We start from the raw sequence: 17,626 nt of genomic DNA on the forward strand, positions 1-17,626 counted from the left end.
ATATAAGTTATCATAAATAACCCATATGGTATACAGGGATGATGACGTGTGTAGATTCTTTTTGAATAACAAATAAAATCCATTTCTACTTCATTCATTCTTTGAATTTGTTGGAAGTATTTTAGGTTATTTAATACACAGCTTTAAATGTACAAGGCTGTGCATTGCTGAATAAAAATCTTACTAACCCCAAACGTCTGCATGGTAGAATATATCTTTTTTTTTTTTTTTTAAACCACTGTTTCTCTTTAGAAGTTAAAATCAGCCATTGCCACTTCAGGTTTTGTGTGATGCCTCGGAGAAATGCAAAACTCTTGCTACCGCCTGTGGAGCAAAGGGTCAGTTTTTTGGAAACAGTATTTTTGAACACCACAAACAGCACTTTTTGGTCAGTTTCACCTCTGTTTTAATGAATGATACAACGGCTAATTTACAACGGCTAATTTCCAAGGTGTCTGAAGTAGCAGGAAATGTTCCCACTGAGCATTTGTTTGCAAACTGTATTTTCAGTCTATAGGGTTCTTTTGTTGGCTTAATGGTCACTCTATGTTGCATTAGGGCTTTTTTCCATCTGCTTTGGACTTTTATGCCTTTTCTTTGCAAATGTGGAGAAGTATACCATGAAAAGGTTCATTTACACTTTCTAAGACAGCACAGTAGCAACATAAACAGTTGTGTGCTACCAATAGTAAAAAAGTATGAATTGTATGTATTTCTACTGTAAATTTTCAAAGCATTATCAGTGTCAATTTACAATGAATATTTCAGAAATGCACATTGATTATTCCATTTCCTATCCCAACATATTGACAGGGAGCTCTCGGAAAAGTCCAGAGCTGGGATTCTCCCAGTGGGAGTGATGCTGTACTATTCAGATTACTCATAGTAGGGAAGCCATCCATCGCTCCCTATCCATCTGTCTGTCTTTCTCTCTCTGTTTCCAGTCTGTTCTATATTTGCTCTGGGCCATGCGGGCTCTCTGTTTTCCCTCACGCTGTATCCCATCCATCATTAATTAAAGAAAGAGAGAACATCCCTGTGTCCTGACAGACACAATTAATAGGGAAATGGCAGCAGTTTTTCTTTTTGACGTGCTGTGGATTCTTTGACACCATAGTTAATAACTAAAGCAATCACCTTTTTCTCTGTCTGTCGTACTTACTCCAAAACATATAGTTTTTCTTACGCTTTCCTGCTCTTTGCGTGGTGTTACTACCATTGGATGACTGATACATCTCTTTAAAATCTCTCTCTTTTTCTTCACTTGTTACAGAGGCTACGAGGACCCCATTGAGGCTGAATTAATTGATGAAAGACACCCCTACATCCATGGCATGTACCCAGCACCTCTTGCCCAACCCGAGAGGGGCAGCTTGGCCAGTCTAGATCGCATGGGCGGCCGTCGCTCCCCCTCGATTGACAGCATCCGCAAAGACCCGCGGTGGAGGGACCCCGACCTGTCTGAGGTCATCGCCATGCTAGGCCACCCCATCGATCCGGTCAAATCCAATGCAGCTGCCTACCTACAGCATCTCTGCTATGAAAATGACAAGATAAAGAAGGATGTCAGGCAGCTGAAGGGGATCCCAGTGCTGGTGGGCTTACTGGACCACCCTAAAGCTGAAGTCCATCGCAAGGCCTGCGGAGCTTTGAGAAACATCTCCTACGGCAAGGACCACGATAACAAAGTGGCCATCAAGAGCTGTGATGGGATTCCTGCTCTCATCCGTCTGCTGAGGAAAACCAATGACATGGAAGTTCGGGAACTTATCACAGGTATGATATGATAATTATATCCATCCGCTCTGTTCCATACTGGAATTTAGCACTGTAATCATGGAAACAAAGGATAATTTGGTTCATAGGATATTTTATTTTTCTTTAATTAATGCACATTAAACTGACTGTAAAGACATTTATAATTTTGTAATATTTATGATCATGTGACACTGAAGCAAGTAGTGACTGCAGAAAATTCTACTTTGCCATCACAGGAATAAATTACATTTTAAAATAGTTGTTTTTAATGTAATATTTCACAATATTACTATATTTTAGCAAGAGACCTACTGAAAAAATTTTTTTTTGAATCTAACACACCTCAAAATTTTTAACAGTATTATTGTGATAGTAATATTGTGAAATATTACATTAAAAACAACTATTTTAAAATGTAATTTATTCCTGTGATGGCAAAGTAGAATTTTCTGCAGTCACTACTGGCTTCAGTGTCACATGATCATAAGTATTACAAAATTATAAATGCTACTGAATGCAAATCCGTCCTAAATAAATAGTCAATTTTTCGGAACAAGGGTAAACATTTTAAGAATGCTAATCTAAAATTTGAGGCTGACATGTTTATGGTGGTTACGGCAACTGGTCGAAATTCCATTTCAGATTCATCAGGCTATCTTCTGTGTGACCAGTATGATTATTTTCAGTCCAATGACAAAAATAACCTTCCATCTTTTTTACCTTATCCGTCCTAAATCTTCTATGATTCATTCATTTGTATTTTTCTCATTTCATCTAGTCAAGCTTGTCAAGCATCCTACTAATACTAGCCATAGGCCTCTCTCCATGTTTTGTACGTTTACAAACTAGATGAGTCCGGACTGATGTTGACTGAATCCAGGTCAGTTTTTTAGCGGGACTACTGAGCAGGGTCTTGACCTGCTGGGCTTTATGTGTCTCCTCCTGGGACCTTAATCCTTCGGCCTAGTCTCCACGACCTGACACACATTTACTAGAATGTGGAGAACGCAAAAGAGGTCCGGATTCAGACCGGACACTCAACGCACAAAGACCAAAGACACATGTCTGCATGCATTCACAAGACATTTTATTCCTGGAACATGGGATTTGTGTCACTGACAGACAATGAGGGATTTACAAAATCTTAAGAAAATAATAATAATCATAAACATTTGTGTATGAAATAATTATAAACGCTCCCATCTTGGGGTCAGTAAGATTTTTCATGATTATGCTCAGCAGGGCTGCATTTGTATGATTATATTGTGCAATATACCATTTAAAATAACTGTTTTCTATTTTTAAATATTTTACAAATTCGGAAATTACTTATTAATATCAATGTTGAAAACAGCTGTGCTGCTTAATATTTTTGGGGAAACCATGATACATTTTTGCAGGTTTCTTTGATGAGGAAAGTTAAAAAGAACAACTTTTATTTGAAATAGAATTTTTTTGTTTCTTTAATGTCACTTTGATCAGATTAATGCATCCTTGCTGAACTAAAGTATTCATTTCTTTAAAAAATTCTTACTGACACCAAACTTTTGAATAGTAGTGTATATGTTTAAACGATATTGAGTGCAGATTTTTCCTCTACTAGGGTTTGATGAAGCTACTGAAAGAGATTTTTTTCTGGTAATGACATTGACTGATGGTTCTCCAGACCAGGCATTCAGTTTTTTCACAGATCATGAAAAAAAGTTTCTGGTGTGTGAAATACCTGAGTGAATCCTGGAGAGTGAAACAGTGACGTATAACAGCTCCACAGCCTGCCTCAGTGATTAACTTTACAGCACACTGTTGCTTTCAGTCTCAGTTAAAAAAAAGCTATTTTCTACAGGATGGAGGGAATAAAGTGTATCAGTTCCAAACCGAGCCCTGGACAGCCTTATGGTTTATCTGCAAGGCCCCTATAAAAACACTGCCCTTACAATAGTCTTTCAGCAGCCTGGAAAACTGGGAATGTTTTTTCTACAATTAAAAATAATTGCAGGGTTTTAAAAATAGGTTCACCGTGTGCTCTTGAACACCATGGTTGGTACTCGTCTACAGCACTTATTTGCACCTCAACCAAGAAACTTATTGTGTGGATATTGCTAGTACTTTTTTCTTTTTGTTCACTTTTTTTTGTTCTACTTCAGAAGTATTTGCTTAGAATTTTTCATTACCTTTTCCACTTTTCAGCATTATTTTTAATTAAACTGTCTGGTTTAATTTGTTGACCCTGTGTCAAATGTTCTTCACGCGCTGTGAATATTTAGCAGTTCATATTAATATTTTTAAATTAAGGTGGTCAAGACTGATACAACTTCAAAGCATCATAATTTCCTTTTCAGAGCTCTCCAGCTTAAATAGTAAAAGCCTTTTGAACTACAGTCATTTATTATTTAATTACAACCAACCAGCTACAGCAGTGTGTTTATACCACTAGCCATGAACCGCTGCTTCCGTGTTTGCATTCTGTATCTTTGTATCTGCATCAACTCCCCATCTCGCCCTCATTCTCTCTTTCTCTTTATTTTATGTCTGATCAAGCAAGTTTTTAGAAGAAACAGATTTAAGGCGTACTTCCTATTTCCATAATCCGCACTATATGACTCTCCGTGTTTTTGGCACATTCCAGACATTGCACATTTGGAACTCTTTTTCACTGGCGGAGCAAAAAAGACAAAGTAACTGGCACTATTTTATCAAATTACATTACATAGAGGCATTTAGAAATGTAATTACTAAATGTCAGTGTTTGACTTTGTTCCCTTTTGGACTATATAAACCATTTTGGTACTGTGTTGAATCTCACAGTCTGAGTGATTCCTTGTTCTTGTGTGGATTACTGTTTGCGTATTTATGCAGAGGTCTCCTCAAATCACCTGATGATATATGAAAAAAAAAACAAATGAAATGACATTAGAAAAAGGACACGAAACATAGCTAACAAAATGACATTTGTTCAGAAATTCCAGAAGTCCAGAGTACGGTGGCATTTCTGAGATGATTACCTCATTTACCGTTCTTTCCTGTTTCTTTCTCTCTGACTCAGCTGTCCAATCAGTGTATGATGAATGGCAGGGGGCAGGATGGGACTGTAATAGCCCTAAGTGAATGGCCTGTTAGAACAGCATGTCTGCTGCTCCCAGGAAATTGAATTAGCTGGAGGGCTCCAATGACAAGCAGAAAGGAGTAAACTCAATCAGGCTGCACCTCTTGCAAGGTTCAGCTTCCCTCGTGTGGGTTTCATTGGCTCCTTCTGTATTAGGTTTGTGGGATTTCCAGGAACCTGCAAAAGATGCCAGGGGAACTGAGCAGTTACAACACTAGAGCTCTCTGAAATAACACTGTAATGTCATGGTATAGTGTGTGTTTTGTTCCATTAATATATTAATATTTCATATAAACATTTAGATAACCTTTATATTAGCTCAACTGGTAATAGATCAGTGTAAAAGCAGCTATTACTGTTTGGTCTTATTTGACCAAAAATGCAGTAAAACAGTAATAGTGTGAAATATTATACATTCAAAATAACTCTATATTTTAAAATTTAATTTATTGCTGTTCAGTGTCACATGATCATATATATATACACACACACACACACACACACACACACACAGAGAGAGAGAGTTGTAATCAACAGTTATAATAGCCTTTGACTGCGTCAACCTGCTCCAGTTTTCTGCCTCCTATTAAAGCCAATGAAGTGAAGTTAATCAGCATGTGCTATGTATAGACCTCTACATCTCCTCTGACTACAAGCCCATCTGACACAATAACACATGCACGAGTGCATGAGCTGGCCGGTAATGATCCATGCTCCTTAATGTTCCACTTTACCAAATAGACATTCCCACATTCGGCAAGTGCCATGTGTACGGCGTCTGTTATCAGGACTTTAACCAGGGTCTAATGGCCATTCAGCGCCTAAGAGGTGATGGCGATGGAGCCTCCTCGCAGATGAAAGTACAAAATGGTTATTATCCGAGGGTAAATAGATTTATTTTGGTGGTTAAAAGAACCCGAGCCCACTTTACACAAAGCTACGACATGTTTATAGACCTCTTGTCTCCTGTTGGAGTTTTTGTGAGCAGAAATGAATCTGGAAGTAATTGCTGAGCGAGAAGAACATGGAGTGATGATGTCTATGAAGGGCAGAAAAAACAATTCCGAGTTGTATAAGGATGTACATTAGTTTGAGTTTGTAGTCAACTATGCTATTTCTGTTTTTAGCGAGAATGACCTGTGGTCCTAGTTTTTACTATTCCAAGAAGATGGCTGTTTATTTATTCACTGTACATTTCCAAGGGTAGCAGTAGCTGTATGGGGCTTGCCAAGTTAATAAAACAAAGGCCAGTCTTAACTGTGTAGGCGTATATACGTCTGCTGGCTTATAGAACAAGCTTCTCTGTTTTATTGTCTAGAAAATAACAGCCTGGCCCCTTTACGTTCTGTTTACTCGGAGCAATTTTCTCGAGCTGTGCTTTTCCTTTCCTTTTTTCCTGTCCAATCCTTCTTAGTCGTGGTCTGTAATGGAAGTTCCTGTCTGAAAACTCAGAATCAATGTTTTTGTAATGCGTGGTGTGTCAACAGATCTAACAGCACTGCCACTTTTTTTGTAGCTCTCGTGTGATTGTGATTTTAAGAAGTGTAACAGGTCCTTTTTTCTTTTCCTGTTTCTTTTCTCTCTCCGTCTTATTCCACCTGTTAGGAACACTTTGGAACTTGTCGTCCTATGAGCCACTGAAGATGGTGATAATTAACCACGGGCTTCAAACGATGACTAACGAGGTCATTATCCCTCATTCGGGCTGGGAACAGGAGCCGAATGAGGACTCAAAGCCACGAGATGCAGAGTGGACCACCGTCTTCAAGAACACATCAGGATGTCTAAGGTACACTGGTCTGATTGACAGCATCCTCCACATCCTTGTCAGCTGACCTAGTCTTAATGACAATGAAACCTCTTAATGGTCTTTCGGGTTTTGCAAGTCTAATTTACTCACCCCCATGTCATCCAAGATGTTCAAGTCTTTCATTCTTCAGTCAAAAAAGAAATTAAGGTTTTTGAGGAGAACATTCCAGGATTTTTCTCCATATAGTGGACTTCAGTGGGAGCCAACAGGTTGAAGGTCCAAATTGCAGAGTCAGTGCAGCTTCACACGATCCCAGCTGAGGAATAAGGGTTTAGCGAAGCGATCTGTCATTTTCTAAAAAAATAAACATTTATAAACTTTTTAACCACAAATGCTTGTCTCGCACTAGCCCTGCGAAAACTCCGTCTCATTTTCTCCTCCAACTTCAAAATTGCCTGACATCATTGTTTTACCATTTTTCATAAGGGCGTTTGACTTTCTTTGCACGTTCGCTTTGTAAACACCGGGTTGAAACTTCCTTCTACATCATGTGTGGCCATTCCAGTGTGACTACGTAATGTGTCATGTCGAGCTAGTGCAAGACGAGCATTTGTGGTTAAAAAGTATATAATTTATTTAATTTTTTTTAGAAAAAGATTGATTTTTTCGCTAGATAAGACCTTTTTTCCTCTGCTGGGATCGTGTAGAGTCCTTTGAAGCTGCACTTGAAACTGCAGTTTGGACCTTCAACCCGTTGGCCATCATTGAAGTCCACTATATGGAGAAAAATCCTGGAATGTTCTGGTAGTGAACTAATCCGTTAAGATGATCTGTCTTTTGTTATGTAATGTTATTTTAGTATTCTTTATTGTTTGTTTCAGCTTCATTTCAATTAATAAAACTAGATTTTTATTAGCGTACACTTTAGTTGACAGTAGGCGCGTTTCCATTACAGATTTGCGCAAAACTTTGGCAATATTTTCTGAATGTCGATAAAAAAGTATTGCGAAATGACGGCGTTTCCATTAACCAATGTTATGCGGCTAAAACGTAACCTTTTGCCTCTCGCGATAAGTCATGGCAACGGATTTTGGTGGGATTTTGACGGATTTTGGCTATATTTATTCAAAGGAGGCTTATGCACCTCATGCGAGCGTAAAAACTTTTTTGCGATATATGGGCATTTTTGCGAAATTGACACGTTTCCATTAGGCGTATTTTCAATTCGCAATTTCAATTTGCGCAATTTGAAGGGTAATGGAAACGCGCCTAATGACAACTTTGGTCTCTCTTGTGTTTAACTCATTGTTATACTGCCATATATTGCTTGATATGGTTCATGTGCACTAGGGGTAGAATAGCAGATCTTATTGTTTAGGATTGAGATCATCATTTCAGCCTATGGGGGAAACAGCTGTTAAAATGAGCTTTTGCTATATAGAGAGGCAACCGATAACCGATCTATATGGAAAACAAAAGCGGGAACAGATGATTTTGTATAGATTATATTTTTGTCAGAAGACAAATAAGTTCAAAAACATCTTCACATTATAACTAAAGGCAAAAATCAATAGCCTCTGTCTGTTCAATATTTAACCATTTTTGGTATTATGTTCCGAGCCTCTCTGTAGACACTGATCCTCTCCTCTGGGGGTCATTCTAGCAGCTCAGCTTTTGATTAAGATATCCAGTCACTAAAGGGCTTTATATCTCCATGGTTACCATGCATCTTGCCACAATAAATGGAGTCTGTTTTTTTCCCCTTGAACCCACTCAAGTGATTCTGTTCTTTGCCTGAAAAGGAAATGTCTTTTTTTTAAATTCAGTGTGATCTTTGCCTGGCTCAGCAATTATAAATGGACATTTGATCCATGAATAATAATAAATGTTTTAAATCTCTAGCATAAACTGTTACGCCTTGTCAAAACTACAACCCATGAGAATGAGATCAGATAATGAAATGCTCATCCTCCCGTTAAACATTGTGTTATAGTGCCATGATGGTGCCTACAGTGATCCTTCCTTTTCAGGATTCACATGTTGTTGCACTCTTAACACTGTGGCATTAAACCAGTTTATTCTTGCCTTGTTTGGCTGTGACTGTCCTTGTTTGACCTACCTAGACTTCTGTGGCTGTTGTGGATAAGCCTCAGCACACAGGTCTGATTGTCTAAATCAGCTTGCTAGCAGCAGAAGCAGGTCAGTGTAGTTCAGTTTCATGACCTCAAGTGCTCTCTTTAATCCTTTATCTTGTGATTGCATGATCAGGTACTTCGAACACAGTGTTGTGTGCTGGTTGTGTCATAAATGTGTAATTATGATACATTTGGTGTATCATGCTACATTATGATATTGTTGATTAGATCAGTGGTCTTTAAGAAGCAGGATTTGGATGCTACAAGAATTCACTTCAGAAACTGTATGTGGTATTGCATTTAATTCCTCTCCCTCTTCTCTTATTTGAGCTGTGTCCTGTGTTGTGTGTGAGCTCAGTGCTGAAGCTCCGGAGGGACGGGGCTGTGTTTCCACCCTCTGTTTCCTCTTTAGCAGCTAGACCTCTAATATTCAGCTGCTGCTGCTGGTTGTGCTGCAACCCACTGGGCCAAGTCCAGCTTCTGCTTGCTTCTCTGTATTTGACTCTACCTCCCTGCCTTCATCCGTTCTTCTCAGTCTCTCCCTCTGTTCCCTTTCCTTTCAAGACCTACTGGATCTCTGATATCTGCAAAATTAAAAAATGTAAATATGAAGCATGGACATTATTGGGTCCCACTTTATATTAGGTGCCCTTAACTACTTGCATCAAAAAATAAGTACAATATACTATATTGTGTTCAAATTTCTATTGTATTGTATTGGGATTCGGGTAGGGTTAGGGACAGGTTTGGTGGTATGGGTAGGTTTAAGGTGTAAGGGATGGATCAACAGTGTAATTATAAATGTAATTACAGAAATGAACTACAGATGTAATTACATGCAGGTGTTTTTTTAAATATAAGTACAATGTAAACAGGTATGTACAAAATAAGTGCACTGTATCAAATTATCAATTTAAGGGCCAGATTTACTAACAGCTTGCGCCAGCGCAAACGTCCTTTTGCTGTTAAAATAGTACTGTCAGGATTTACTAAAGACACGCAGTGACGAATTAGCACTGAAAAGGCATGGACACAGTTATTTTTGGGCCTGGCCTTATTGAATATGCATTTGTAGGGGTTTCCCTTTCAGACACGATGGGAGGAGAGTATTCAAATGAATCACGCAACGTGATTTACTAATGTTTGCGCTTGTCAAATTACTGGTATTTGCGCCATTATTTAACGCCTCAAAAAAGCATGTCTTAAAGCAGGCTGTAATTTGCTCTGCTCTTGGTAGATTGCGCTGGTCATTATCTGGCTGCGTCTCTGCTCTGTAACGCTAATTTGCCCTGTTTAGAAAAACTGGCCCTAAATGTAAGTACAAGGCCACCTAATATAAAATGGGGCCCATTATTGCTATAGTTTATTTTGTATCTATTACTGATTGAGTTTATGCTGACTTCAACTAATATTGTTCTTGATGCTCAAGAAACATTTCTTATTATTGTCATTATTGAAAAGAGTTGTGCTGCTTAATATTTTGGTGGAAACCGTGATGCATTTGTTGGGATTGCTTGATGAAAGCATTTAGTTACAGTTTTTTTGCAGTCAATTAATTAATCAGAAATGTCTTTTTTCCATGTATCATAAAGCAAGCCAAATCCAGTATTGGTCGTCCTCTTTCTCTTCGTTTTAAAGAGGAACATTGTGAACATTTCCTAAAACAATTTTCCTTTTCTTACTTTCTCAGCACTCTTTTACTTTTTCTCAACCTCCTTATCTCTCTTTAGCTCGTTCTCCTTTGCCAAGGCTCTCACTGGCTATTGCCCTGCGACAGGTCAATCAATGTGATCAGGTTAACCAGTGCCTCAGCGGGTCTAAAGCATGTATCAGGGAGAGGTGGCAGTACAGCCATCATGGCATCATGTGTTTCCATGCGCTGCCACCTCTCAGCAGGTCATCGCAGACATGTGGTTGTGCACAATGCCACTCCATCCTCATCCTGTCTTTTTAGCCTCAGCTCAGCCTGTATCCATGGAAACTGTATCCAGTGACATCTGTTGCCTAGTAAGCTGCTCGGAGGCAGAGTTTTGTTTCCTGTCTCTCTTTGACAGAGGGAAAGCACCCTTTATTTATTTCTTTGCTCATTGGGACAAATGTGCACATTTGTAATTCCTGATTAAGTAGTGCATCCATGACTTGTTTGTATTTGAGATTTTTGAAGGTTTTAAAGGTCTTAAAAGGCTTAAAGGAATGTTTTACCCAAAAAGGAAAAATTGCTGTAAAGTTACTCATCCTCCGGCCATCCAAAATAAAGATTTGGACTCTCATTCTGACAGCACCCATTCACTGTGAGCAGGTGATGTAATGCTAAATGTCTCCAAATCTACTGTACATCTTGGATGGCCTGAGGGTGTGTAAATTTTAAAGTAAGTAAAGTTTTATTTTTGGATGAACTAGAGCAGAGCTAAGCGATGAAGGGTTTTCAGTGACAGATTCAAGTTATTTCATAAAAATCTTCCAATATTTCAAGGATATAATCTCTTGTGTCAGTCAAAGAATCATACATTCCTGTTATCGTTACATACAAAAATATTTTATAATTTTTAATTAAGATAATTTATTTTAAAAAGACCTGCACATTCATTTATAATAAGTGATTTGCCTGGCATCTGTGTAATTAAAGCTTGAAGTTCCACCAAATAATATATTACAATTATTTGTCTATTAAATTTTGCTACAATATTATATCTTGGATTCTCAAACTGGTTAAGGTGAAAGAGATTGCAGGCAGTATTCAGTATTGTGCTGACTGTCCTTCAGGCATTAGGGAGGAAAAAGACAGGTAGCTGTAAAAACGCAATCCATCTCTCTTATAGCTGGACTGCCGCCACAACAGATGTACAGCTGGAAAATGTTACATTCCATATGGGTGTTATACTGCAAATGGGTTCAAATTTCTTCTGCTAGAAAGAGAGCCATTTGTTTGGCAGGGTGCTAGTTTAATTTATGTTTTCTGCAGTTGTCGTTTGATAGTGATGACTCTGGAGTGAGGCTTTTTTATGGATAGGATTTGAACTCGGCAATCTAGTTATAAAAAAACTACAGTTTGAACAGCTGGTAGGAAAGAAATTTCAGGGTAAAGGATGAAGAACCCAGATGGCTCCTGGTGCCTTTTCGGGCTGTGAACACATCTGACGTTCTTTTCATTTTTCTTCTGTAATCTTAAAGGTGCAGTAGGAGATCTTGGAAAATGCTAACTTTATCCTGATAGCACTGAAAGCGAACGTCCCACCCTCCCTGCAATCGCCGTCCAAAGCCACGCCCCCTGAACACATATACACTCACAGAGACAACATTACTACAATAGGCTACATCAGCGGTTCCCAATTCCAGCCCATGTTATTTCTTGGTCCTACGCCTTCCACAAAATATATAAATACAGATAAATACATTTAGACCACTTAACTTAATGATTGCTATCGGGATGCGAAGAGACTTTCAACCAGCATAACAAAAAATGTTTCTGAAGACAATCACCTATTGCACCTTTAACCATGTAACTTTATAATTTTATCTGTCCTCCATTCATTTTTTTAAATTGGTAATTTTACCGATCAGAATGTGGGTTTAATTGGATTGGGTGGCTGTATATTGTTTATCATACACTTTCCAACAAAAATCAGTGAATTACCACAATAAAACAATAACATTGGTTATTATTTTATAATATAATCATAAGGCAATGTCTGTGTCTATATGATTTCGCCTCATTGTCAAGCTTTTATCAGGCTCATTCTAGTGAATCCATTTTTAGTCCATTTCTAGTGAATCCAACAATTTTAAGTGATTTTTGTTGAAATGTATATATTACATATATATTATAAATTACAATAATAATAATTACACGCTTGTGAACTGTGTATTATTATAATAATATAATATCTATTTTTACATATTTCAAAGATATTGGTACAGTTTCTTAACTTCTTATTGCCAGTAGCTGGTATCTTGTATCTAACTACTTTTACAAGAGCAGTTTGGCTAAAGTTGAACTACTTCAATTATGATTAGCTTGTAGCTTGGCAAATTACAGTTTCAAAGTAGCTTCCTCAACAAAATCTTTTAATGTGTCAGCTAGCTTATGATGTATAATTAGTTCAAATTACATGTGCTTACTCATGCTTTTGCTGTTTGCCGTAGGAATGTGAGCTCAGACGGTGCAGAGGCGCGCAGACGGTTGAGAGAGTGTGGGGGGCTGGTAGATGCCTTGCTGCATGCGCTGCAGTCGGCTGTGGGAAAGAAGGACATGGACAACAAAGTGAGTGTCTTCAGCTGAGAGAGCAGCTGGAGCCTGTTTCTATCGTTGCTTTTTTTCTGGGTTTAATTTGCATTTGGTATGTCGCATGCAAAAAAATCCACATGCAAACCCAGGCAAGTGATCAGCACCAGAATGTAAAGCAGAGGGGTCTTGTGTCACCTTAAAGGTTTTTTTTATTTATTTTTTATTTTTTTGCAATAATGACTGCCTGGCTGTACATTATCCCACATATTACCCAGCTACTTCTGATTTAAATATTTGAATTGACAAAAAATATTGATTTGCTTGTAAATAGTTGTATTATGAGACATAAAACCAGTGCAGCTATGCAAGTAATCACTTGGCTGGCAAAACATCCATCTATACAGTTTAGTGGTCGTTATACAAAAATATTTGACCATACAATGCCATTATTATTATTATTATTATTATTATTATTGAAATAATATTCTTTAGCAGACAAATGGTCACTTTTTTAAAGATACTTTTTCCAAAATGCCTGTATAAAATGTTTCATTCTTTCTATTTTTCTCTCTCTTGCTGTCTCTTAGTCTGTGGAGAATTGTGTTTGCATCATGAGGAACCTGTCTTACCACGTGCACAAGGAGGTTCCAGGGGCTGAGAAGTTCCAGGATCCCTCAGCTCTTCAGGGCCCCGGCTCTGCTGGCACTCAGAGGAAGAAGAAAGATGATGCAGGCTGCTTCGGAGGAAAGAAGGCCAAAGGTCATTATTGAATTCTTCTTCATCTCATCTATGCACTTTATACTTCTAAAACAGTGCTGAGCACCTTTATATCACTGAGCCTTGATCATCAAGAGCCGGATGCTTCCATCACTGGCAGGTTCACAGAGAGCAGTATGATCCTAGCATTTACACAACATCATAAATAGCAGTGCAGGCAGATACTGTAATAGGAAGCTAAATGATGCTTGAGTCTCTATTTATGTGGCCTGCGGCTCGTGATTCATAACTGGAGTGTGTGTCTGGAGTATCAATATTGAATCAATATTCATTTTTAAATGGATGTGGGTGTAGGTTCACTGTCTGTGTTGTTATATCTATGAGTTGAATCCATTCTTCGAAACACTTTGCTTTTAAACTGCTGAGTGTTGTTCAGGTACTCATTCTTTACATAATGCCAAGAGAGCTGATTCAAGGTTTATGTCATTTTCTTGTACTAGTTGTCCAGATTTTTTGTTCTCTCTTATATGAACTGATGTGAGTCAGTTAGTGAATTGATTCTCGAACAGACCTATACAGGAACTCAATAAACCATGTGAAGGAGCAAAAGCAAGAATGTGGGTAAACAGCAAATATGACAGCATTGATGTCATGCTGTGCCTCATGGACCTTTTTTAATGAGGTTTGTTTATCTGTCAGCAGCCCTGGAGATGTACTTTGAAGATGCAAGTGACCTATATTTAAACCAGAAAATGCCCCTAATAAGCATTAAGGGATGCTTTCCCAGCGAGCTATTTGGACATGTCCCCAGCTAAACCTTACCTGATTTAAAAGGCACAATTTAGTTTTGCACATGAAACTCTTGTCACTTTCACTATAAACACATAAAAGTTTAGGTTGCCGTGTTGGTTTACCACAAACTAAAGCAGAAAATGTGTCATTTCTGCACCGCTATTATTTTAGACATAATTGGAAATTGGTTTATGCTGTATTTATTCTTAATTATTAGAATATGTTAATTAATGTCATTTAAATTACACTACCAGTCAAAAGTGTGGGGTCAGAATGATATTCTTTAAAATATATATATATTCCTATTTAGTAAGGACACATTAATTCGATCAAAATCAGTAAATCACAGTTTCCACAAAAAATATTAAGCGACACAACTGTTTCCAACATTGAAAACCATAAGAAACGTTTCTTGAGCAGCAAAACAGAATATTAGAAAGAATTCTGAAGGATCATGTGACACTGCTGAATGGAGTAATGGCTGCTGCAAATTCAGCTTTGAATCACGAGAATAAATTACATTTTCAAATATATTAAAATAGTAAACAATTGTTTTCATTCATTCTAAATCAATTTTACTTTGCTGAGCATAAGATAGCTTTTTCACAAACATTTCTTACCACAAAACTTTGAATGCTAGTGTACATATCATAGTGTATTACTGAAGCAAAAACATAGTCATATTAAACTTTTCCACTTAGCAGTAGCGATGCTCAGCACTCAAAGAGGCGATAGACTTTCAAATATCGGTGCTATTAAACCAAATGTGTTGTTTTCAGGTGGCTAGCCGAATAGCATGCCTTTGATCGTTTAGATTACTAAGTAAATTGCTCAGCCCGATTCTCTTCTACCATCACAGTAGATGGCCTTAAAACTGACCGTAGAAGACTGACAATGCTAATGCCCAGTATAGCAGGCCTGCAGCCACACTGAGAATACAGTAATACATTATGAATTGCACTGACAGCATTGCGAAATGCAATGATGCATGAAATCTGTGAATATACTAAGATTCTTGTAACCATTTAGTGAATTTGTTGAAAAAGCTGCGCAAACACTTTTGTCTCCTTTCTGGAATCTTTAAACTCTCTCCTTTCATTTTTAAGTGGTTCACAAATAAGTCCTGTCTTCTTTAATGCACACACTCTCTGAATCTCCTTTCTTCTTCCCTGCTTGCTTTTTTTTCTCATTGGTCTTGCTGCTGTTCCTGCATTGGCTAACTGTAGAGGAATGGTTTAATCAAGGTGAGTGTCTCTTCCTGCTTTTCCTCTGTGTCAGTTTCTCTCAGCATACACTCACAAAATGCCTCCCTCTATCTTCATCAGAAGAAAGGTTTCATCGCTGCCCCTCTTTCACTCTTTTGCCTTCCATTCTTAAACGACTGGCCAGTGTTCCTCTCCTCAAGGAAATGTCAAACCTGTGCCAATTTAGCTGGTTCAAAGCCCCTTTCTGCTGGCATAGATGTCTGTGTGTGTGCTGTTATCTGTTAACGAGGCCTGGCTTTTGCTTTCTGTCCTTTTGCCCATTGCTGTAAAGGGATAGTTCTCCGAAAAATGTCATCATTTACTCACTCTCATGTTGATCCAAACCTGTATGATTTTTTTTTTCTTTTAGAAAATACAAAAAGGAGATGTCAGGCAGAATGTTCACATTGTCCTTTTTCATAACGAAAGTGATTGTTGACCCAGGGCTAAAAATGACAAAACGTAGCATAGTACAATCCATACAAGTGTTCAAAGTCTTCTGAAAACATGCAATAGCTTTGTTTGCAAAAATTCCTATTCTTATTTGGATTTTTGTCTTGTTTATTAGTTATAATCTTTAAATAAGATAAATTTACATGACAAGCAACACTGCATAAGATATTAAGATTTGTTGCCATTAATTCGCTGGCAAATTTTGAAGGATTGTTACAGAAAAACAAGTAAAAAAGACTAAATTCCAATTTAATTAATTGATTTAGATATTTAATTTTCATTAAAAATCTTCCTCTCCACTGCAGAGATGTGCATATTCACATTTGGTGCATCATGATTGGGTTACACTATGACACTATGACATTTGCCTTTTTTAGTAATTCACCAAATTTGAATATGCGCATATGTAATGTGCACAAATAAGATAAGAAAAAATGGCTTTGGTGTTTGTCTTAAGTGATATTTTGGCTTCAGAACACTTGAAATACAGCGTGTGAGTCATATGGACTATTTCTAAGATGCTTTTTGTTGTTTTTGGAGCACGTCAAATATGTTTGGAACAATATGAAGGTGAGTTAATAATGGCAGAATGTTCATTTGTAGATGAACTATCCCTATGACGTTCTCTATGTGTGATAGTGGTCTTCATTATTTCACTCTGTTATAGACAGTTGTCCTCCATGCCAAGGCTCTGCATTTTTAATGAGGGTTCCCGCTCTTGGTAGCTGGTGTCAAGAGTTTGTCTCTGCATATCTGTGTAGTAGCTAGATTTATGTGTGGCACGTCTGCGACTGTGTGTGTGTGTGTGTCTGAGACTTGGGCCTACTTGACATTTTCATACCAGTAAATTCCGCCGTCTCTCATAGAATGACACTTACAACTGCTCTTTCTGTCTCGTTCCCTCACGCTCTCTCTCTCACTCTGTCTTCCCCTTCTTCACTTAGGGAGGAAAAACGGAGAGCATGACAAAAACTATGACACAGTGGACCTACCCAAGCGCACAGAACCCACTAAAGGTATGTCTTCTTTTGACACCACAGAATTATTACATCTTTAAGCTGTCACTCTTTTGAAAAAGGGACAGGAAAAGTCCCAACTCTTTGGTATCTCTCAAAAAGAGTGTGTGTGTGTGTGTGTGTGTGTGTGTGTGTGTGTTCACTACTGTGTGTGTGCACTTGGATGGGTTAAATGCAGAGCACAGATTCCAAGTATGGGTCACCATCAGGGTTTGAAATTAACACCCGCCAACCCGCCAAATGCGGGTAAAAATCAGCTGTGGCGGGTAACGCTGTCAAATCACTAGCCAATTTGGGGGGTTACTCTTCGTAAATTATGTTCACTCATTCATTTCTTGGGGAAGTTCATGCAGGTCAAATCTGCGCAGGTTTAGCGCAAATACTGAACTCGTGAGACATCATGACATTATCGAGTATATTGCAAAAACTAAAC

General features: G+C 38.0%; 1 protein-coding gene across 2 annotated transcripts in view; it reads left to right on the forward strand.

Moving 5' to 3' along the window:
• arvcfb (ARVCF delta catenin family member b) overlaps positions 1-17,626 on the forward strand; it is a 133,269-nt gene that overhangs the window by 75,207 nt on the left and 40,436 nt on the right. For both annotated transcript variants that reach the window (XM_016558048.1, XM_016558047.1), the window contains 6 exons: positions 1,274-1,776; positions 6,467-6,650; positions 12,890-13,007; positions 13,559-13,730; positions 15,707-15,724; positions 17,122-17,193. In XM_016558048.1, the coding sequence (XP_016413534.1) occupies positions 1,274-1,776; positions 6,467-6,650; positions 12,890-13,007; positions 13,559-13,730; positions 15,707-15,724; positions 17,122-17,193 (1,067 nt within the window). The remainder of the gene's footprint in view (positions 1-1,273; positions 1,777-6,466; positions 6,651-12,889; positions 13,008-13,558; positions 13,731-15,706; positions 15,725-17,121; positions 17,194-17,626) is intronic.

The sequence above is a fragment of the Sinocyclocheilus rhinocerous genome, unplaced genomic scaffold (assembly GCF_001515625.1).
Source record: "Sinocyclocheilus rhinocerous isolate Xijiao unplaced genomic scaffold, SAMN03320098_v1.1 scaffold196, whole genome shotgun sequence".
Taxonomy (NCBI): Eukaryota; Metazoa; Chordata; class Actinopteri; order Cypriniformes; family Cyprinidae; genus Sinocyclocheilus; species Sinocyclocheilus rhinocerous.